General features: G+C 34.6%; 2 protein-coding genes and 1 long non-coding RNA gene across 3 annotated transcripts; 2 read left to right on the top strand and 1 right to left on the bottom strand.

The window, feature by feature from the left end:
* Window positions 1-4276: 4276 nt before the first annotated feature.
* Window positions 4277-11965, bottom strand: LOC145108300 (uncharacterized). The gene is made up of 3 exons (XR_013708173.1): window positions 11553-11965; window positions 11353-11432; window positions 4277-4798 (listed from the first exon to the last, which is right to left on the bottom strand). It is a non-coding gene; the product is annotated as an uncharacterized LOC145108300 (long non-coding RNA).
* LOC145108299 (protein STRICTOSIDINE SYNTHASE-LIKE 11-like) lies at window positions 6980-8226 on the top strand. Its single transcript, XM_079045322.1, has 3 exons — window positions 6980-7234; window positions 7329-7583; window positions 7675-8226. Exons 1-3 carry the CDS (start codon window positions 6990-6992, stop codon window positions 8159-8161), a joined length of 987 nt encoding a protein of 328 aa, XP_078901448.1. The 5' UTR covers window positions 6980-6989; the 3' UTR covers window positions 8162-8226.
* LOC145108297 (protein STRICTOSIDINE SYNTHASE-LIKE 11-like) lies at window positions 9852-11172 on the top strand. Its single transcript, XM_079045321.1, has 3 exons — window positions 9852-10124; window positions 10244-10498; window positions 10576-11172. Exons 1-3 carry the CDS (start codon window positions 9868-9870, stop codon window positions 11060-11062), a joined length of 999 nt encoding a protein of 332 aa, XP_078901447.1. The 5' UTR covers window positions 9852-9867; the 3' UTR covers window positions 11063-11172.
* Window positions 11966-23377: the final 11412 nt, after the last annotated feature.

The raw sequence follows: 23377 nt of genomic DNA on the forward strand, positions 1-23377 counted from the left end.
ACCATAGTCCAACCATCAGATAGAGACATAACCATAGAGTAGGGACATACAAAGGTAAAGACTGCCCAATAAAGTAGATAACTGCCAATATTACTGGTATTAATGATGTAAAATGAGTTCGGGAAAATTGACCTAACATTAGGCCTTACATCAAACCATAAGGGAAAATGTTGGCAGCTTAGAAGTCTAGTTAAAGTACTTTTAAAAGTTAGGAATATTTTACAGACAAGTGCTCCATAGAGCACGGAAAAGAAAGGCTATTCCTTAATTCAAAAGTAAAGATGAGTCGATATCTTCTACTGGCGACGAGTATCCCTTAGGCTAACCCTCAGGTCTGCCAATTGACGTACAACTTCCTGAAGATGCCGCTCATGCGTCCTCTGGCGCACTCAGAGTTCCATGACTTCAGCTCGGGATACAGCTAGCTGTTGCTGCAGAGCCTCATTGGTCCTCCTAGTCCTATCCATAGCCTCTTCGAGTTGGCGAATGCGGACTGTGTTAAGGCCAGAGTTGGCATCAATTTCCACTACCCTGTCGATGGATGCATGACCTTGCTCGACGTTCCTAGCAATCCTACGGACCATGATAGGTAGGACTCGGTCAGCGGAACCTCCCTCGCTTATGTTGTAGAGGCTTCGGTCTCCGTTGTAAGGCAAAGGCTGACCCTGCTCATCACTCCATTGATTCAAGGTTGTTGCCCACATGGGAGTGGGACCTTGAAATGTCGGACGGGGGTTGAGGTTTGGAATTGGATCTCCTTGGGGAAGGTTGCTGACCTCTAGTTCGGAGTCGGAGCCATCTGAAAAGCCTTCTGCGAGGTGATCATCCAAAGGAATTGGGTGATCATCTTCTAGCTCCTCATCAAGCCATCCACCAATGCCTTGGTTTGGATAATACGGATCGCCGGGGAGATGGAAGCCAGCCATGCTATCTACGCGAGAATAGGGAATAGAGTAGTTAATAGACGTACTAATGAAGATCCTTTTTAGTTCATACATAAGTAATTATAGTAATCACAAAATACTCCTATAGTATTTTAGGTTTACGTTCTGTTCTGATGTTCTCGTTGTAGTAGTGTTGGTAAGTTTTTAGACTTGTTGCAACACCACAATCGTTCTTAGGCACATGCTAGTCACTCCTCGGAAAATATAGTTGATCAGGCTATATCCCCCTAGTTTTGACTATATGTTTCTAAGCTAATTGTGTTGTTCAACAGTCGTAATACTTTTGTTCTGTTCTAGTATGATACTGACACTGGTGTGAATAGATGTATATATACTTAGTTAAATATTTTATTATTTAAAAGTATATATTCTTGGTCAGAGTGTTTTAATCCCGTTGCTTTTATAGTTTGTATATCTTTTATGGGTTGATATACTCGATTCACTATAAACAATGCTCTGATACCAATCTGTCACACCCCAAAACCGGAACGGCGGAAACGTTCTGGGGTGGAGGACGTCATGTACAGTATCACAACAATGCATAATAGTAAAGACAAGCAACAACATCCATTGCATTAATATAATAATTTAGATACAAGTGTGTTCTGAATAGTATGTAAGACACCAAAAGTGTATAATCAAAATAAAGATGAGTCTTGTATGTGCTCCATCTTCGCAAAAGCTTCATCGGTACCTGTCTACTGATGACCTGAGAATACAAGTTATTTTGAAAGAGTTTATCAGCATAAAGCTGGTGAGTTTATAAGTATTTAGTGTCATTGCTTGCATGAAAATATCTGTAACAACTTAATGTAAATGAAGTAACTGGTTTCAAATGTTTGTAAATAGTTATACTCCCTAGAAAATCCTATATTTTCCAGAAAATGTAGTCTTCTACCAAGACCCGACTGTTTGTTTATTTGTTATTTCATAAATGTAGGGGTTTTCCCCAGTGAAACTATCATTATGAAAATATAGTTTACTTAAATGTGTATGTGACAGAATCACAAAGTAATGAAATACAGACTCCAGGTAGTACTAAATGTACAGTACACCTCGGGGAGTCTAAAGAAATGAAATGCAGACTCCAGGTGGTATTAACTGAACAATACGCCTCGAAAAGTCTGTTTTGCCTTTAATTCTTAATTGATTAATTAAAGGTTTGAATGTGAACTCGTATGTAACCATGCTGATCGACGGCTGAATAACTGATGACCCTCCAGGTCATATGTAGCGAGGTAACATTCTGTCACCCTTGGGCCTTATCGGCTCGGACTGTAGCTAGCAGTCGGGATGTGGGAGTGTCTGTCCCGTATAGATCTATACACACAATGCCCGCTCTCCCTCCAGGAGACTCTGGTTACAAAGTGATACCACAAAGAAGTGTCGTATCGAGAAGTAGTATGTCACATTCTGATTATAGTATTCTAATGTTTGTATAGTGTGAACTCTTGTATAGTATATAATATGTTCTCTTGTATAGTGTATAGTATGTTCTCTTGTATAGCGTATAGTACGTTCTCTTGTATAGTGTATAGTATGTTCTGTTCTTCAATGTAGTATTTATGTAGTGCCTCGTAAATGTACTGACTCTTGTATGCGTCATTGTAGTAGTAATAGTGAGTAGTATCCCTTAACTATACCTATTATAGTTAAATAGTAATGTTGCTTGTATGCCTTTGTTACACAAAGGCACTGAACTGAAGTGAAAACTTTTATATCCAATACTTATATATATGATATATAACTAAGATTTCAACGACATTCGGACAAATAACAGAATACCCTAAGTCCACAACCAAACAAGGAACAGGAAATAAGGTGAGCTATCAGTCCTAAGTCCTTCAAGTCCTACTTATATAAATATATTGGTGTAGATATGGTTTTGAAAATAATGAAAGCTTAAAAGGGTTTGGAAGTAGTTTTATAAACAGTTTAACATTGTAAATGAGTTTGATAACCATTTTGAAGTAGTTTTGGTGACAAAGCAGTTAAAAGTATAGAAAGTCCATTTGTTTGCAAGTTATAAATCACATGCGGTTGATATTATAACTAGTTGGATTCAACTTGTATCCCCCCCCCCCCATAAAAGCATTCAAAAACATTTAAAAGGTTGATTAAGGGGTATGAACTCACCTGTAGTGAGTGGTTTGGATGGAAGTGTCGGATAGGATGCTAAGTGTCAAGTGGAGACTTGAACACACACACGGGTCCTATTTAACATGTAATGACACACATATGTATCTAATTAGTTATTTAATAACTAATTATTTTAGTAAAGACACCCTAATACATGGAAAACACTTTGATTCAAGTGCTAGGAGTGCTAAAGGGTTGCATCTAAAGAGAGTATGGCCTCACATTGGAGTTTACTTCCCATTTGGTAACAACACATGAGTTTACGGCCCATGGTCATTTCCCCCATGAGTTTACGGCCGTAAACTCATGGTAACTTGTACCATTGTGTGTTTTAAGGTCTTATACCACACTAGGAAGGGATCTATACTTGTATCCAAGTCTTAGGAAGGGACTAGGGCTCAAAATGGCCCTTCATTGGAGTTTACGGTTTTGGGACCAACTCCCATGGAGTTTACGGTCATAAACCCATGAGTTTACGGCCGTAAACCCATGGTAATTCTTACCATTTCGTGGTTTAAGGTCTTTAGCTCATGCATGCAAGGTTCTAGTCCAATATCCAAGCCCTAGAAGGTAATGGTGGCACTTATGCACCACTTGATGGTGTTTACGGTTCAAGGAGATGCCTTGACCGTAAACCCATGTGTTCTTGGGTGTTCTTGATGTTTTTCAATGGTTTAACAAGTTCATTCTAGTGTATAACAAGCTAGGACAAGAGTACTTACAATATAGAAGCTTGTTTGGGTGTTTAAGGTCCAAGAACACTAGTGTGTGTTCTTGGTGTTCTTGGTGTTTTGAAGAACACTTGAAGATCTAAGTAAAAATGAAGAATTTGTGGATGAAATGATGTATAACAACTAGATGAAAGGTTATAACAACAAATCAAGTGAAGAAAAACTTACATTTTTGGAAGATTGGAAGAAGAGTGTTATGATACTTGAGAGAGAAGTGTTAGTGTTCTTGAGTTTGGAAGTGTAAAGTGAGGAAGTGGGGAGTAAACTCATGCCTTAAGCATGAGTTCAAGGTGAAGAGGAGTTTACGGCCCAAACTCCCCAAGTTTGGCCGTAAACATCTTGCTATGGTGTGATGTTTTTATTTGTTACACAATCCTCCTAGAAGATACTCCATTTTATTTGTTTGTTTGACGAATTTATTTAAAAAAAACACCCAAACGGACTTTAAATCGGCCAAAAATGTACAGAAATGAATTTGACTATTATTTGTAGTGCTTGGCTGTAGAGTTTATACAAAATGAAGATTTCGGGTTGTCACACTTTGTTTCATTTATTTTAATTAGTACACTTCGATTTCCCACAGAGTTCGACACCCTTACTTACTTTAACTAATACTATAATTTGATCAGCTACATTGGTTGGTACTAATAGTCAAGTTTAGTTTGTTAGGAATTATAAATTTAAAACCAATATTTGTAGTTAGAATTAAGTTTAATTTATTAGACTACTTCCACACATCATAAGTTCTTGGCGTCGTTGTCGGGGATATAAAATCATGTTAATGTTGTGCAACTGTTTGATTAGAGGCTACAATATATTCGATTTTCTTGGTAGCCACTTTTCTCTTCTTGATTTTCACCCACTCCAGCTTGATGGTCTTTAAGGCTTCCAATTGTTGGTCTTTTCAAGGCTACCTGTTTCTCTGTTACTCATTGGGATCCCACACTACAAGTCAAGCCATTGAATTCCAGCTTCAGTTGGTAACTGATGCAAGACAACATATTTCTGTTAAGATGACAAACAATAGGTATACTAGTATAGTATTTCACATTTTCATCATATGAAGTGTATAAAAAATAGTTGCCAATATTGACATTAATTTCTATAAGCAGGTAAATTCTTCAATGTAAACACATTGTTGAGTTTTGAGTAACTAAGTGGACTAAACCTGAAACTTGGTTACTACTTACTATGAGTACTAGACATGTGTTTATATATTGTAGTTGCTTTAACCATTTGGTATTATAACAAATGTGAGTTCTAGTACCATTATCATAACATTAACATGTTATGATTTGTGTATTGAATTATTGATTATGTGAGGCACATGACGCATATGTAATGATGTATATCTTTTACAAATTGTTAACATGTACATATATCTCTTTCGAGTGACTGTATAGTAATGCTAATGATATTTATTGAAATTTTATCTTCTACATACTTGTGTTACATTAAACATAACTTAAAGTTAAACCTCACATCTTAGCCTTCGTGTCACGCATTTCCCTATAAACATTGCAGCTAATTCTACTATTTATACACATTTAATATATATATCTTGTTAAGTTACATCAAAAGATAATAGTAAGACGGTAAAAACAACAAATAAAAAATATGAACCATGTGCATTTAAAATATAAACTAATACACGATAAGATTGATTTTTTGTAATTTAGTCTAACAAATATATTAAGACCATAAACCACTAACACTTAATAAAAATCAGTTCAAAAAATAATTAATCAACATATTACGAAGGAAAGTATCAAATAAACCTCAAACCTACATAGAAATAATTATAAAGGAAAAAGTGATAAGAGATAAGAGACAGAAAACAATTAAGGAGACACAAACGAAACAAAAGAACTCTCCAAGTTCAATAATGGTTTTGCTTCATGTGCATTTCTGATAAATATTTGTAATATCTGTAATATTGTTTACATTATTTATTTTAACTAATTCATGGTATGTTGTATCCTTTAATGTAATATGTAAGTAATTTTAAATTTTTTATAAATCTACATGATTGTAAAAAGGAAAAAGGCTCAAAAAAGACGGGCCAGAGACCTAGATTTTTGGGATTAATATTAGATTTTCTGGGCTCGGGTTCAGTTAGACTCGAGCTTTATGCAAGTCCACCTAACATGTACTTCAATTCATATATATATATATATATATATATATATATATATATATATATATATATATAATTATGTTTTAATATGGAATTCTCAATGAATACTAACTATATAACATGTTGCTTTTTTCCTAAGATAGCAAAGGGTCTTATCCCTAATATGGTGCCACATGATTAAACCTCGCTAATTGCACAAATGGGAGCTAATTATTGCATATTCAAATAGATTTAACATGTGTTCATTAAGTTAGGTTCAGAAAGAAATAAGTCCTTTTAGAGATGCAAAAACCAACAAACAAATAAAGATATAAACCATATGCATATACACCAATATACCATGGGAACGATTTTTATAATTTAATCTAACAATTATATTAAGACAATAAGCCACTAATAATCAATAAAAATTAGGGAAAGAATAAAAAATCATCCTCTTGACTGCTAATATGGAATAAAGCTCAAATCCATATAGAAATCATCAAAAAGGAAGAAAAAAAAAACAAAGAGACAAGAAGGTTTAAAAAAACACACACACACACAATTTAGGAGATCTAGGCAGAAAACATCAAACGAAAGAAGTCCGTAAAAGTTCAATAATCTTTTTTCCCTCGTGTATTTTCTCACAAATACTTGTATTATTTATACAATTCAAGTCCTGTTAAAATTCATGTTGTATCTTTTATTATATTATCCAAGTAATATTTTGATTTTTATATACTTACGTAATAAAAAAAGCTCAAAAAAGGCCAAGATCAGGCTGAGTTTAAGCCTAATGCATCTCCAATCCATCCATCATAACGCTTCTAATTTTCACATATATAACTAATGTTTTAAATACAAATCTATAACTAAATTCTAAAACATAATTTGTTGCTTTTTTCCTACGATTAAAAAGGATTTTATATTCCCAACATCGTGGCAAATGGTGAAGAACCTCACTCACAATCACATGAGTGCTAAAGTATGCATGCTTACCTTTCTATAAATAGAAGCATCGTACTCTTCCCAACATAATGAAACATGGCTTCTCCACAAATGAAAGCACCCACACTTTCCATTTTGTTGACATTTCTTTTTTGCATTTGTGGAAGCTTTGTCTCTGGTGAATACGCCAACTTTGAGAAATTAGTATTGCCTGAGGGTGTCATCGGCCCTGGGGCAGTCACATTCGGGGGACTTCTCGCCCCAGGGCCCTTCATAACCGTGACTGATGGTAGGATTATGAAATGGGCGGGTCCCACCATCGGTTTTGTGGATTTCGCATATACTTCACCAACAAGGTCCGTATTACTACTTTTTCAATTTATCATATATGTACAAAATAATTTACATTTATAGTCGTGTTTTACTTACTTTTTTGGAATAATTTTTCAGGACAAAGCAATTTTGTGATGGAACAACAGATCCCGAGAAAGGGCCAATATGCGGACGGCCAATGGGTCTTAGCTTTCACCCTGTGACCGGGCTTCTATACGTAACGGACGCGTATTTTGGACTTTTGGTTGTGGGCCCACTTGGCGGGCTTGCAACTAAACTTGCCGGAGGGTTTAAGTTTGCTAATGGCATTGACATTGACTTGTTGACCGGCCATGTTTATTTCAGCGATGCTAGTTTGACTTATACTCCTAAGTAAATCATTTATTACTAATATCAACTACAATATAAAGATGTGATAAAATCATAGAAAGAAATGAAAGTATGTTGTTATATTATTATGCAGAGATGCTGTAAAGCCAGGATTTATACCGGATTCGAGCGGGAGGTTATTGCGCTACGAGTCGCTTACCGGAAAATTAACGGTTTTGCTGAGCGGTCTGTCGGGGGGTGGTGGTCCGGTGGTGAGCGGTGATGGTAAATTTTTACTTGTATCCGAGATTAATAGTTTCCGGATTTCAAAATACTGGCTGGTGGGGCCCAAAGAAAATACGGTTGAAGTTTTGCTAAATACAAATGGGAGTCCAAATAAGATAAAGCGGGGGGAAAAACCGGAAGAGTTTTGGGTGTCAACTTCAAGAATTGGATACGTACCACCAAAGGCTGTTATCATTCCTGAAGGGGTGCGGTTTAATTCAACTGGGTATGTGCTGCAAACGGTTCCATTTGTTACTCAATACTCTAATAACGTAACTAGTTTGGTTCAAGAAAAGTATGGAAAACTCTATGTGGGCTCTCTTTTCACCAATTTCGTAGGTGTCTACTCTAATTAATTAGACAACTGTTGTACTACCAAATAATTGATAATAAAATAAAAACGCAACCAGTATAATTGGTTGATTCCCTTCTTTATCGTTACACAAAATAGCTTATGTTACAAGATACTCCAAGTCAAATGTTACAAGAAATCGAATTAGATTCGATTTTTTTGGATGACATAGATAAACGTTGAGAGGTATGTCAGTGTTGAAGTGGAAAGTATTATAATATGTTTGGGAGTTAGGAAGAAAGATTTATTTGCATAAAGCAGAATTCTTGCTTGGCTATAACAGAGCCAAACAACAACAGAACCAAGGAGAGACATTAAGTTGAGGCGACTTGAAACAACACCCAATATAAAGAAATAAATAAATAAATAAAAGGAATTGATTTATCACACATTTCCCTATAATTAACGTGGCACCTAAAAAGTTTATAGGGAAATGTGTAACATAAGTGCCAACATATGTGAGGTTTAAGTTATGTTTAATGTAGCCCAATTATCCAAAGCTAAAAAGTCAGATGATAACATCGACAAATGAAAAATATAAACCATGTGCATATTAAACAATTATATTAAGATCATAAACTATTAACATTCAATTAGGATCGGTGAAAGAACTATTAATCAAAACCGTAGCATCTTGCCTACTAATATAAAGAAAACCCGTGTAAAAATTCTATAAAAGGAAGATAGAGAAAAAAAAAAAGATAAACGAGTAAAAAAAATTGATAAGACGACACCAACACTAGTTAAACAAAAAAAATTCGCTAAGTTCATTAATCCTTTTCCATCTTCTGTATATTTTAACAAATATATGTATTATTTTGAATAGTTTATATTGTTTATTAGATTTGATTAAGTTCATTAATCCTTTTCGTTCATTAATCCTTTTCATCAATAATATGTAATGGTACGAATTTTATGATTTTAGATCATTTTAAAGAATAAAAAGATCAGTCTCAGGCCCATGCCTAAATCTTTTTGGTTCGGGGCAAGGTATTTTGGGCTCAGATCCAATGAGACTACAATTTTACTACTTTGAACTTTTATACGTGTAACTTATGTTTTAATATATAACACTAACTAAATTTTAAAGCATAATATGGTGTTTTTACCTAAAACTAGAAAGGATTTTGTTCCTAATATGGTGCAGCATGATCAAACCTCACATGTTGTGCTTTATGTCACCCATTTCTCAATGAACTTGGGAGCTTATTATGCATATTTATATGATGATTATATCGATTTAACATATTGCCCCATTAAGTAAGGTCTAGGAATAAAAAACCATTTTGGAAATTTGAAAAACAATAAATAAAAGATATGAACCATATGTACAAATATAATATCACATTCACATACTATTGGGACGATTTTTACAGATTAATCTAACAATTATAATAGGACCATAAGCCATTATCTTTCAATAAAAATCAGTAAAGGAATAATTAATCAACATATTGACCACGTTATTGAATAAACCTCTATTAAACTCAATCCAAGTCAAAAGTTTAACGTTGTATCCAAGTAATGTTATAATTTTTTTTATATATACAACTTGTGTATTGATAACTAGATTTTATAACATAATTTGTTGCTTTTTCCCTAAGATTAGAAAGTAATTTATTCCTAATATGGTGGGGAATGATGAAGCAGGTTTGCATATAAGTACAAGGATGTTTATGTTGTAGGACAGTGCTCCAAACATATTCAAATATGGCTTCTCCACCATCCATCCTTTCTATTTTGGTTACATTTATTCTTTGCATTTCTAAAACCTTTGTTTCTGGTCAATTTGCCAACTTTGAAAAGTTACAACTTCCCGGGGGTGTTACAGGCCCCGGAGGAATCACATTTGGAGGACTTCCGATTCCAAACGAAGGTCCCTTCGTAACAACTAATGATGGTGGGATTATGAAATGGGTGGACCCCACCATCGGTTTTGTGGATTTCGCATATACTTCACCAACAAGGTATTTTCAAAATTGTTATGTGTAAAAATTAAAATACAAATATATAATTACATTTCCTCATAGTCATATTCACTCTTTATTTTTATTTTTATTGAGATTTCTTCGAATATTTTCTTCAGGACAAAGGAACTTTGTGATGGTGTAACAGATCCTGATACCGCATCAACATGCGGACAACCATTCGCCCTTAGCTATCACCCCGTAACCCACAATCTGTACATTGCAGATGCGTATCATGGACTTCTAGTTGTGGGCCCCGATGGTGGGCTTGCAACTCAACTTGCAGGAGGGTTCAAGTTTGTTAATGATGTTGACATTGACTTGTTAACGGGCCATCTTTATTTCATCGATGCTAGTTTGACTTATACTATCAGGTAACCAATTTGTGTTTGTTTAGTATATTTCATAATATCATTGTAATTTACAACTGTTTATATTTTATAATGTGTAGCGATGCTATAAAACCAGGATTTATACCTGATTCAAGCGGGAGGTTATTGCGCTATGATCCACTTACCCAAGAAGTATCAGTTTTACTGAGTGGTCTCTCGGGTGGTGGTGGTGTGGTAGTCAGTAGTGATGGTACATTTGTTCTTGTATCTGAGATTGGCAGTGACAGGATTACAAAATATTGGCTGGTGGGGCCCAAAGCAAATACGGCTGAAGTTTTGCTACATGTTAATGGGAATCCGAATAAGATAAAACAAGCAGAAACATTAGGAGAGTTTTGGGTGGCAACTACAAGAATTGGATATGCACCACCAACGCCTGGCATTGTTCCAGAAGGGGTGCGCTTCAATTCAGATGGAGATGTGTTGCAAACACTTCAATTTGGTACAGAATACCCTGATGAACCAATTAGTTTGGTTCAAGAACACGAGGGAAAGCTCTATGTTGGGTCTCGTTTCACCAATTTCGTAGGTGTGTACTCTAATTAGTAGTTTAGACACCCCTGTATGTGCCTTGTGCTACCAAATAATGCTGAAATCGTAATAAAACTACCTATAAAGCTTGATTTCCCTAGCCAGGGTCTGTGTTTACCTTACAAGTTACCTCTATGTCATAAGCATTTACTACAAAACTTTGATAATCGTTTTTAGTGTTACTAAAACAAGAAAGAGATACCGTGTGCATGTAGAAGAAGAAAAAGCAGAATTCATTTGCCTTGATAAATTTTTATAAATTAGATCCAGTAATGCATGTAGAAGCAAAAAAACAGAATTCTTACGTGGCTTTAACAGTACTTCTCCACATAGTCAAGCGCTTGTCCAAGGCAGATTGAATTGTGTTTGGGATATAATCCAAACCCTAATTGACAATCGGAATGGAAAAAGAAAACCGTTTAGCCAAATATAGGAAACTAAATCATTCGCAACAACAGTTGAGTCGTTTTGAAAGGGGAATTGAAAAACAGAACAAGTGACAGACCTTGAGTTAGATCTTCCGCCCTATCTGGACCATCGACCTTGAGTTAAGTTGACGCCTCTCTGTAAGACCACCGTAAATCTTTTGCATAGTGAATAGTAGCTGTCAGGAAAGGAGGATAGAGAGGAGAAGATGATCGAAGGCTCTATCGATTAATCAGTCGACGGCGTTGTGAGCAACTGCGAGTTGAGGTTAAGGAAGCAATAATCGCTTCGCTCTCAAGTCTCAACGCCCTCCATCTCCGATCTCTCTTCTCTTTCTTTCTCTTTCTTTGGATCTCGAAGAAAGCCAGGTTCCCCATTTCCAGTCAAAACGGGAATTCGATTTGCAAGCTGTACAGAACGAATGAATTTTGAACGTAGGAATTCATGATTCCGATTTCCGAGCATCATCTCACTTACTATTTCTTTGGAGGTTCCAATCTATCATTAAAATACTATTTTTTTCGGCTGCCCAACTAATAATCACTTCCCCTGGTTATTATCTTCTATCTAGCCGAATGTCCGCGCGTTGTGCAGAAAGACTTATATAGATGAAATCTTTATAAATATATGTTTCTTTTAAATATATAAATATGGTTGTTGTTAAATTTGATATAATAATTCGTATATTAAATTGATATAATATATTGATTATTTTGAATTATATGATAATATATACATTTATTATAACTACATAATCTCAATCGTTTGAATGACTTCTACCTGTGAGTTACAAATAAATAAAATTAAATATAATATATGATTTAATGTTATTTATAGTTGTTGTTATTGTTAATTTTAAAATTTATTTGTGTAACGTTTTAATTTCTATCATTATAATTATTTAAAACATCAAATATTGTTTTCCGATTTTAAGGTAACAATATAATCATTTATATGGAGTTATTTTTAACTATTGTTATTATAAGTTATTTTAAGCTATTTATTTGAAAACTTTTAACGATTATAAAAATATCTTTAGGAAATATTTTAGTTAAATTGATATTACAATTTAGTTTTTGCATTTAACACTATAATTTATCATTTTTAACTATTCACAAAATATTCAGTGAGTTTTTTAAGTGGAACTGAAATTTATATTTAAGTTGGCATTGTAATGCTATATTTAAATTAATAATTTAAGTATTTTGTCCAAACTGTTCAAAGTTGTAGCTTTAAACTGATAATTGTTTACATACAACAACATATTAAATTTAATAAATTAAGTATAATATGTTAAAAGTTAAAGTCATAACTTTATAAGTACACTAAATATATTATTTTAATATTGAAATTTAGTTTATTTATGATTACACTTTAGGTTTGATATTTATTTAACCTTATTAACCAAATAATAATCATTATTAGAAAGACACTACAATTTATTACTTTTAACTAGGGAAATCTTCGGAAAAATCCTAATATTTCACCCTAATTTACGAAAAAGTCCCAAACTAAAATTAGTTTATGAAAAAATCCCGATTACCGGAAAAAATGACGATTTGACCCTTTTTTCCGGTTTGTCGGTTTCAATACTTACCCGGTTTCATTAAAGTCTCATTATTTTACCATAATTTGGGACTTATTCGTAAATTATTGTAAAATAATGGGACTTTATTAAAACCCGGTAATTAATGAAACCGGTAAATCGGGAAAATAGGACCAAATCGTCGTTTTTACCGGTAATTGGGACTTTTTCGTAAACAAATTTTAGTTTGGGATTTTTTCGTAAATTAGGGTAAAATATTAGGACTTTTCCGGAGATTTCCATTTTAACTATTTACAAAATATTATTTGGGTTGTTTAAGTTAAATTAAAATTTATATTTAAGTTGACCCTATAATATTATATTTAAATTAATAATTTAAATATTTATATAATTTTTTCAAAAGTTATAGCTTTAAAATGATAACGGTTTATATCCAACAATATATTAAAATAAATAAATTAAGTATAATATGTTAAAAGTTAAAAAAACATAACTTTATTTGTAGAAGTAAATATATTTTTTAATATTGAAATTTAGTTTATATATGATTACACTTTAGTTTTGATATTTATTTAACCTTATTAACCAAGTTATAATCATTATTAGAAAGAAAGTGAAAAGTTATGGGAGTTTCAAATGAATGTGGTGAAAGGAAAAATGCATTGGAGTTTCAAATGAATGTGGTGAAAGGAAAAATGCTTCCTTTATAATATAGTATGATATGATGATATGATATGATATGATCCTATGAACAACCCAGTCAAACATATAAGATTATTTTTTTAAAATTTAATTTAATTAGCTATTTTTTTAATTAAAATATATATTTGAAAATAAGAAAATATATATTTTACATATATTTTTTTTTAAACACGAAGCTTTGTTTGTTAATAATGTTTTTCTATTTTTACGTTATAATTTAAATAAAACATGTATTGTATGAAAAAAGACTTACGAAATGTAGTGTTGTTGATTATGATGGCATGTGCGGAATATGAAAAGATCTAGTGAATTATCATGTAAACTCAAGAACACAAGGAGTAAATAAATCTGTGTAAGCTCATATTAGATCTAGAAAGGATATACAAATGGGTTTGTACAAATTTCTCTCTCTAGTCTAACACTCCAAAATGATCATCTCTAAATATGACTGTCACTCACTTCCTATTTATAGCAAAGACAACTCATTTACACATACAAAGGAGTAAAGCACAAATACATCCAAGAGTGACTTTGCACCCTAACATTCTCCCCCTCAAAGTTAGGATTGGATGTCCGGCTTCAATATCCAACGAGCCCGCGCGATCAAGACCAAACTCCCCCTCGAAGTAACACCGGTCTTCAAATCCGCAAATGAATACCCGAAAAACTCGCTTCGAATACCCATCATTCTCCCCCTTTTATAATCAAAAAATGATTATAAAACCCATTAAGGGTGAGAAGCGCTCGAGGAATAAACTTCACAATACTCTCCCATGATGTGTACCAAAAATGAATCACCAAAAATCTTGCACGGAAAAACAATCATGAAAAAGCCTCAAAAAATTTCCAATTTGTGAAAAATTTTGACTTTTTGGGTGAAAGTTGCAAGATTTTCCAAAATTCGGGTAAAAATCGTCACTTTCTGAATTCTGCAGGGACCCGTTGCGCCAAAAACAGCTTAATATGCAAAACTCTACCCCATTTGTGAAACTGGGCATAAAGTGTAAATTCGCACAAACTGAAGGGACAAAAATGAAAATTCTGCATTCTTCACAATTTTTGCTCAAGATTCGAAACTGGACTAATTCTGCTAAGTCTTCGAAATTCCAGGGACTAATTTCCAAAATTCTGTATTCTCAACAATTTTTGCTGCAAATTCGAAATTAGACCACTTTTGCCATATCTTCGAAACTATAGGGTCCAATTTCGAAACATTTATGTTTTCTTCTTCTTCCCAATTAGTGAACCCTGTAATGAAACGTCAATACTCCCATCGACACAATGCACTCTATGTCGACGAAAACAACTCCCAATCTTTCGAAAGTAACAAACAACCCTTCGTTTTTAACAAATCGACCTCTTATAAACTCCCAAATCAACAATCGATATCAAATTCTTCCCTGTTCGTCAATCGACCTCAACTACACAGACTTCGATCCTTAAACCCCAGTCGATATTTGTTCATCTACAAACCATCGAGACTTCATTCGCTTTTCATCAACAGCTACTCGATATCAAATTCTCAAACCTCCTTCGCTTTTCACAGTTCAACTCAAAACTAACCCACATCGACTCTAAAAACCATCGATTCCAAATACAATCGATTCCATGCCTTCGAAATCACGTCATCAACCAAAATCAATATCAACTATATCGAACCATTAACGAATCCAGTTTAATTGTCAGATTCGTGTTCGATTTATCATGAACATGAATTTTGACTTTGAGTTTAACTTTTCTTTTGAATCGACTCCAAGAGAATGATACCAAATCAATATCAGTAGAAAGTAATTTCGACTCCAATAGACACATTCGTTTATCAAATCACTCCAATGAACATTGGATATAAACGAGATCGAATTCGATTCTATAGCACATCGAGGATGAATTTGACTCAAGCAAATGTAAGTCAAAATTTCGACTTTAACTCAACTTGAATCGAGTTTCGATTCATTCAATTCTTATTTTAAACTTTATTTTTCTCAAAAACAAGGAATGAGAATGAAGAACACACTAGGATGGAGAATCAAACTGAATATAGGAACATTATCGGTTAACTTTTTGGAATCAAACAAGATGAACAGTATAAGACTTGTTATTTGGGCTAAACAACACATGAACAGTAAACCGATATAATGTTTGGGCTCAAATTGGACTCAATGAATGAACATATCAATTATTTGGTTTTGAAATTTTGATGAACAGTAAAAATTTCGAACAATTAACCAAAATTTCGATTTAGAAATTAAAAAGAAATTATAAGAATATGATTTTGATTTTTGGAATTTTGATCTAAACAAAAATAATTGGATCAATCAATGGGGTTTGAAACGGATTTGATCCAATGAGGCAAATCGATCAAAAATGAAAAACGTAAAATACGAATCGAAATCATGGACGTTTTAGAATCCATTTGAGAATTTGAGATACCTTTTTGACGAATCGAGACCCATTTGCAACGAACGAATCAAATTTAGAAGATCTTGGTTCTTTTGTTGGAACGAGAAAATCTTCAATTTGAACATTGTACCACCCAATATGCGAGATGTACAACTCGTTCTTCGTGTTCTTCATCAAACCAAGAACATCTTCAAAAAAACCACCAACACTTTTGGGTTTTGACTTCAAATTCAATGCAACCTTTGGAGATTGTTGCTTTGGAACTCAAATTTGCTTCACGGATTTCGGATTCACAACAACATTCGACAATTTTTGTGTATAAACTCGCTTGTTCTTCCGTTTAATCTTCTTCTTCTTTTTCTTTCTCATATTTTTGCATCTTGAAGACTTGATTTCATGAACAACCCCACTTTCTACAACTTCAACTTTGTGAGTTTGAATCAAATCTTTTGGACTTTGATACTTGTGATTTTCTTGGATCATCGGCTTCCGATAAGGAATCATTCCTTCAAACGAATCACAAGAACACAAAATATCATCGGTTTGAACTCCAATCGAGCAAAAAACTTTTTCATCTTGAGAATCAACTTGAACTCCTTTTTCTTGAACATCATGATCATCATCAAGAACACCTTCCCGAGCTTCACGACAATCTGCATAATATTCAAGTTTATTGCTTCCATATTTGCATTCAGCACGAGGAATTCCTTTTATGACTTCTCCTTCTTTCTTATTTCTTCGTCTCTTTTGATATGTTGTAATCAAACGATCAAACAAATCTTTGGTTTGATAAATTGGACAACTAATTAATTCTCCAACTTCATTCTTTTCTCCATTTACAACGATATCCCTTTCGCTTTTCAATCCAACAGTCAAGCTATAAAGAAGATATTCAAAAGTACATTCACTTTGAAAATCTTCACTCTGTATCATCCATTTCTCCGTAATTGCTTCTTTTCTTTCGAATCAAACGATATGAACTTGGGTTTTCTAGAGAGAGAAAGTGAAAAGAAAGAAGATCTCTAGAGAGAGAAAGTGAATATGAACCAAATTCTAGTGAGAGAAAGTGGTACAAACAAGTATTCTAGAGAGAGAAAATCGAATTATGGATCAAATCAAGAAAAAATTCGATTTCTAGAACACAAAACACTCTCAAAACACGAAGATCAATAAGAACATGAAGAATCACCAAATCAAGATTGCCATCGTGGATCAATTCTTTATCAAACCAAGAACACCCGCTTTGATACCAATTGTTGTTGATTATGATGACATGTGCGGAATATGAAAAGATCTACTGAATCATCATGTAAACTCAAGAACACAAGGAGTAAATAAATCTGTGTAAGCTCATATTAGATCTAGAAAGGATATACAAATGGGTTTGTATAAATTTCTCTCTCTAGTCTAACACTCTAAAATGATCATCTCTAAATATGAGTGTCACTCACTTCCTATTTATAGGAAAGACAACTCATTTACACATACAAAGGAGTAAAGCACAAATACATCCAAGAGTGACTTTTTACCCTAACACGAAATTATAAAGAGAAATTGATTTATTAAAGTAATTAACTTTTCGTTTTGTTTACATCTGGATAACTATTTTTTCTTTGTACACATCTAGGTAACGAAATTGTTGGAAGTGTTTAGATATGACCATTATGACCTACTGTAGCAGGTTACATCCAGTCATAATGGTCATATGTGAACACTTTCATCAAATTCGTTACCTATATGTATACAAAAAAAGAAGTTACCCAGATATGAATAAAACGAAATGGTAATTACCTTGATAATTCATTTTCTTTTTTCTTTTTTATTTTACCTAATTTTTATTTGGTATAAAATTTAACCTAAATGATAAGTATTTTAAAAACCATACCATTTTGGTAAATATCTTATTAAAATACACTACTTTGTTAAAACAAACTTCTAGATTTGACAGAGAAAAAAAAACACATCGTCGTTTCATAAAATTTTATTGTTTAAGATATTAAATATAAAAAATAAAATTTACTAGAGACTATAAGTACCAGAGAAAACTACTTTTATGTTATTATTCTACTATGAATTTTATATATATATATATATATATATATATATATATATATATATATATATATATATATATATATATAACTTTATGTTATTATTCATCAATGAATATATGAATAACCAAACATTATTATTCACATTAAAATTTACTAAATTACTACACATATATGTATGTCACTTCCCCTATATCCTTCATAGCGAAACATTTCCATGGCAAGATTTCACTTATTGCAAGGTTGGAACGTCGTTTCCCATAAGTTGTATGTCATCTATATACAATACTAGGAACGTCACTACACTCCCACTATCTTTGACATACACACAAGACTCATCTTCACTCCTAGAGAATCCAAATTCTTTCATTTTCTCATGGAAACAAAGATTCTAGCTACGAGGTGCTTATTTCAAACCATAGATGGATTTTTCAAGCTTACACACTCTATCATGAAATTGGGTGCACTCAAAACCTTATGGCCGACTCATGTAGACGTCCTCATTTAACTTCTCATTTAGGAAAGCAGTTTTAACATTCATTTGCCATATCTCATAATCATGAAAGGCAGTTATGTCAAGTATTATCCTAATAGATTTAATCTTATCTACTGGTGAGAATGTCTCATCATAGTCAATCCCTTGATCTTTAGTTTTCTAGATCTCGTAGTTTGATCATTTATGTCCATTTTTGGTCCATGTGAGCTTGTGCTTGGAGTTGATGTAATGCCCACAACTTCGGGCTAGACATTAAAGATATAATAGATAATGATTATAATATAAATCCTTGATTAAGATTATCATTAGTCGTACACGTTGTGATAGGTCATAATATAGTGGTTTGGGCTAGGCATCTATCTTGTAAAGGTCTTGTTCGGGTCTTGGGTTAGTTATGGTGTTTGTATCTTTTGTATGGTTGTGTGCGATCGGACACGTGTGTGCGGCCGTACACCCTGTGTGCGGCCGCACACACGTGTGTGGCTGTACACTCATGTGCTGCTGGGTGTCCTATAAATAGTAGGTGTCTGTGTCAGTCTTAGGTGACGTATGTGCGTGTTTTCCAAGGTGTATTTGACGTTTATCTGATATAAATGTGTGCATGCTTGGATTGATTCTATCTTTTACTCATTCTACACTCTGATTTATTGAATATCATTTGATCACTGATTTGGATCTTAAGAATTAGGGACTTACAATTGGTATCAGAGCCAAATCAGTGTGAATTTGGATTTTTGTGAGTGTTCGGTTGAGCTCCGTTGAAGGTGTGCGGCTGAAAGTTGAAGGTGTACTGCTGAAGGTTGAAGGTGTGCGGTTGAAGGTTGAAGGTGTACGGTTTAGAGTGTGCGGTTGAGTGTATGGTTGGAAGTGTACAGCTGCAGTGTGCGGTTGGAAGTGTACGGTCGGGTGTGTGCGGCTATAGTGTGCGGTTGGAAGTGTACTGTCGGGTGTTTACGGCCGGAGTGTGCAGTTAGAAGTGTACGGTTGGGTGTGTGCGGCTGGAGTGTGCAGTTGGAAGTGTACAGTTGGGTGTGTGCGGCTGGAGTGTGCGGTTGGGCATGTACGGTCGCAAGCTCCTTAGTTGATTGAACTTCCTCACTTTAAGTGATTTTTCTTGATTAATACTTGATCTATTCATTTCTGAAAAGCCAAAAACAAAATGGATTCTCAAAACCAAGCAATGCATTATGTATTGGATTCAATCATGGGAAAAACCACTCGCATTCCACGTTTGTTATCTGCGGAAGGGTTCCCGGAATGGAAATACCGGATCGAGAAATACATCAAGATGAAAGACTTTAAGGTTTGGTGAAGCATTCTCAAAGGACCAGTCAGAATCACTACCAATCTTGCGAATGGACAAATAATTGACAAAGCATACGCTGATTACACTAATCAAGACTTCGAAAAGGTTGAAGAACAGGAAAGGGTGTTGGCTACTTTAACTATGGCTTTATCTCCAGATATTGCTCAAGGATTCAGAGAGTATGATTTAGCCGAGACATTGTGGGAAGATTTAATTGAGGTCTATGAGGGAAATTAAGACATGAAACAGAGTCGCCAAGACATGTTAAGACAGAAATTCAATATGTTTAATTATGTTCCTGGAGAAACTTTAGAAGCTCAGTTGCAGCGTTTTACCACACTCACCACTGAAATGAGTGCTATTGGGATTTATGTGACTAAGTCTGAGATAAACAAAAAGATACTGAATTCACTTCCGAAAGCATGGGATATGAACGTGGTTGTCATCAAGAAGACGAAAGACCTAAATCGTCTAAGTCTTGCTGAAACTATGGCAATCATCAAAGCCTGTGATCTTGATGATAAGCAAAGAGAGATCAATCATGTGAATTCCTACTCGACTGCAAATCTTGGGATTTCCTCAAATAATGCCTTTTCATCTTTCACCTCCTCTCTAAGTCAAGCTTTTGTCGTTCAACAACCTCAGAATCAAACTTTTGTTGCTCCATCAGCTACACCAATTGTTGCTTCATCATCTATGTCACATCCACAAAGTCAGTCTTTTCCACAAGCTGTTTCCTCCTCCAAAGCACCAGTTATGATTCCTGCTCCAAATCCCAAAGAAAGCGATGAAAACTTAGCTCTTGCCACTGGACTTGTCAATTGCTACAATGCTTTTGTAGCTGGAGAGCTTCCACCTCAACTCTCATTTGGGGATCTGGATCAAGTTCATCCACAAGATGTGAAAGAAATGGATATTACTTGGCAGATAGCAATGGCAGTTTTCAGGGAAAAGCAATTTGCAAAGAAGACGGGAAACAACAACTCGGGGATGAATGCAGACAAAAAGGTTGGGTTTAACAAAGGGAAGCTTCGATGTTACAATTGCCACGAGCCAGGTCATTTTGCTTGTGACTGTCCAAAGCCACACAGAAGGATAAGCAATGATAGAACAATGGTTCCAGTGGGAAATAGTCGTGGAAGTCCTGCTATCAACAGTGAGACTGCTAATCTGGAAATGGTTGCTCAGTCCTTTGACTGGGAGGACCAAATTCAGGCATTGAATATTTCAGGACTTGAGAGTGCTCACCTTACCCAAATCGATGATGCTGCAGAAGAGAAAGCTAAGGTTGATCCTGAAGAAGAGATGGTGGAGTTTCAGTTTGCCTTTATGGTATCTTCTACTCCAGAGCCTGAGAAGAAATAGGTAAGTCGGTCTTCTTGTTCTTAAACGTGCATTGATAATGTCAAAAATTTACTTGAGCATATAGAATTATTACGTAGAGAGAACGAGGACCTAAGATATGAAGGGTATCAACTCAGGAAGGGATAGAAACCTCTAAAAGTTCAATTAGAAGCAACAACCAATGATTTTAGAGAACTTCAGGAAGAATATAGTAATAAATGTGCAAACTATAGATATGTAACAGAACAACTTGCAAAGTTAACTATTGAACTTGACGCATTAAAGCATAAGTTTGAAAATGCGGATTTTGGTTTCAGAAAATCCGATGCGTCGAGTGAAGTAGTTGAAACAATGATGGAAAATAATTTGAGATTTAAAAATAATCAGTCAAAGGGTTTAGGATATGATAAAGTGCCTCCTCCTTTTAACCATAATTATCAGTTTAAGCCTTTGACTAAGGAAGAGATAGACAGAGAGCCATTTCTTAAATATGGATTTGTGTTAGGAGGTAGTATTAATGTTGAAAATACTAATGCTTCTACTTCCCATGCAGATCAATCTTTAAGTCAATCAAAGCAAGAAGCTGAAGGATGTGTTTCTGAAAATCAAAATGTTTCTGAACCTGCTGTTTTTATTTCAAATGATGCCACTTTTGTTTCTAATGTATCTTGTGATGATTCTGTGTCACAAAATGATAACTTAAACTTTTTTGATATATTTGATGATTTGTTTGACAATACTGATGTTTCTGTTCCAAGCACATCCACTTCACCAATCACACAACGTGATTCGCCCTCATCAATTACACAATCTGATTCTTGAACACGTTCTTGTGGGAAAAGTAAGGGTGTCAGTAAAGAAAGTAAATCAGACAAAGGCAGTACCGATTACAATAATAATAAACAAATTTGTTTTAACTGTGGTACTGCCGGTCACATCGCTAGAAATTGTCCTAATAGGGCATTTGTGCATTTTTCGTCTCAAAGAGGAGAGAACGAGTCTCGAGGAAGGTCTTTAACTAGAAAATCCTCAAGATCTCGCCCTCGAGATGATGATTGGAAGGCTAATCAAAACAAGAAAAAGGCAGTTTTTCAAAGGAACAAACAGATTTTCAATAATAAAGTCATAAACAGTTTGCCAAAACTGAACAAGGCTAAGCCGAGGTCGGTTTCGTCAAAGAGCGAATCTGGATCTTCAACCACTTCTGGTGGAAAATCCAAATGCTCAAAGAAAACGGGAAAGAAAAATGTTTCAAAATCACCCATGACTTTTACAAAAACTAAATACCAGTGGGTGCCCAAATTAACGTCCAACCAATCATCGTCATCCTCTGAAAGTTTTTTAAATGATGATTCAAAATAAAAAGGTAGAAAGGATAAATCAGTGAATGTTAAGGGTCAACCCAGAGTTGTAATGACCTGGGTCCCCAAATCTAAATAATCCCGCTCATTGTGCAGGGACAGTTGCGGAGGAATGTCGTCAGACCTTGGTATGTCGACAACGGCTGTTCCCGACACATGACATGAGACATCTCCCAGTTGAACAACGTTCAAACTATTAATGGGGGATTCGTTTCCTTTGCGGGCGGAGAAGGTGGAAAAATCACTCAGAAAGGAACTGTGTCAAATGGAGTGCCGAGTTTCGAGAACGTCAACTATGCTCCCGAGTTAAAGCATAGCCTGTTGAGCGTCTCCCAGATTTGTGACAAGGGTTATTCAACTCACTTCACTGATAAGGAATGTCTGATTCTAAAGACAGGCATTGTCATCCCGGATGAATGGATTCTTGTTAAATCAAAGCGGGATAGAAATGCTTACATCATAGACATGAATAACAACATTCCTGAACAAGTCACCTGCCTCTTTTCAAAAGTATCAGAACAAAATGCTATGCTGTGGCACCGACGACTCGGTCATGCAAACGCTAAGAATTTGAATAGTCTTGCTAAAAATGAAATGGTGCGTGTCCTACCTGTCAGAGACTTCATAACATTTGAAAAGTGTGTGTCATGTGCCCAAGGAAAGCATCACAGAAAGTTACACCTGCCAAAACAGATTAA

The sequence above is a fragment of the Lactuca virosa genome, chromosome 4 (genome assembly GCF_052849685.1).
Source record: "Lactuca virosa cultivar CGN04683 chromosome 4, Lactuca_virosa_CGN04683_v6, whole genome shotgun sequence".
Taxonomy (NCBI): Eukaryota; Viridiplantae; Streptophyta; class Magnoliopsida; order Asterales; family Asteraceae; genus Lactuca; species Lactuca virosa.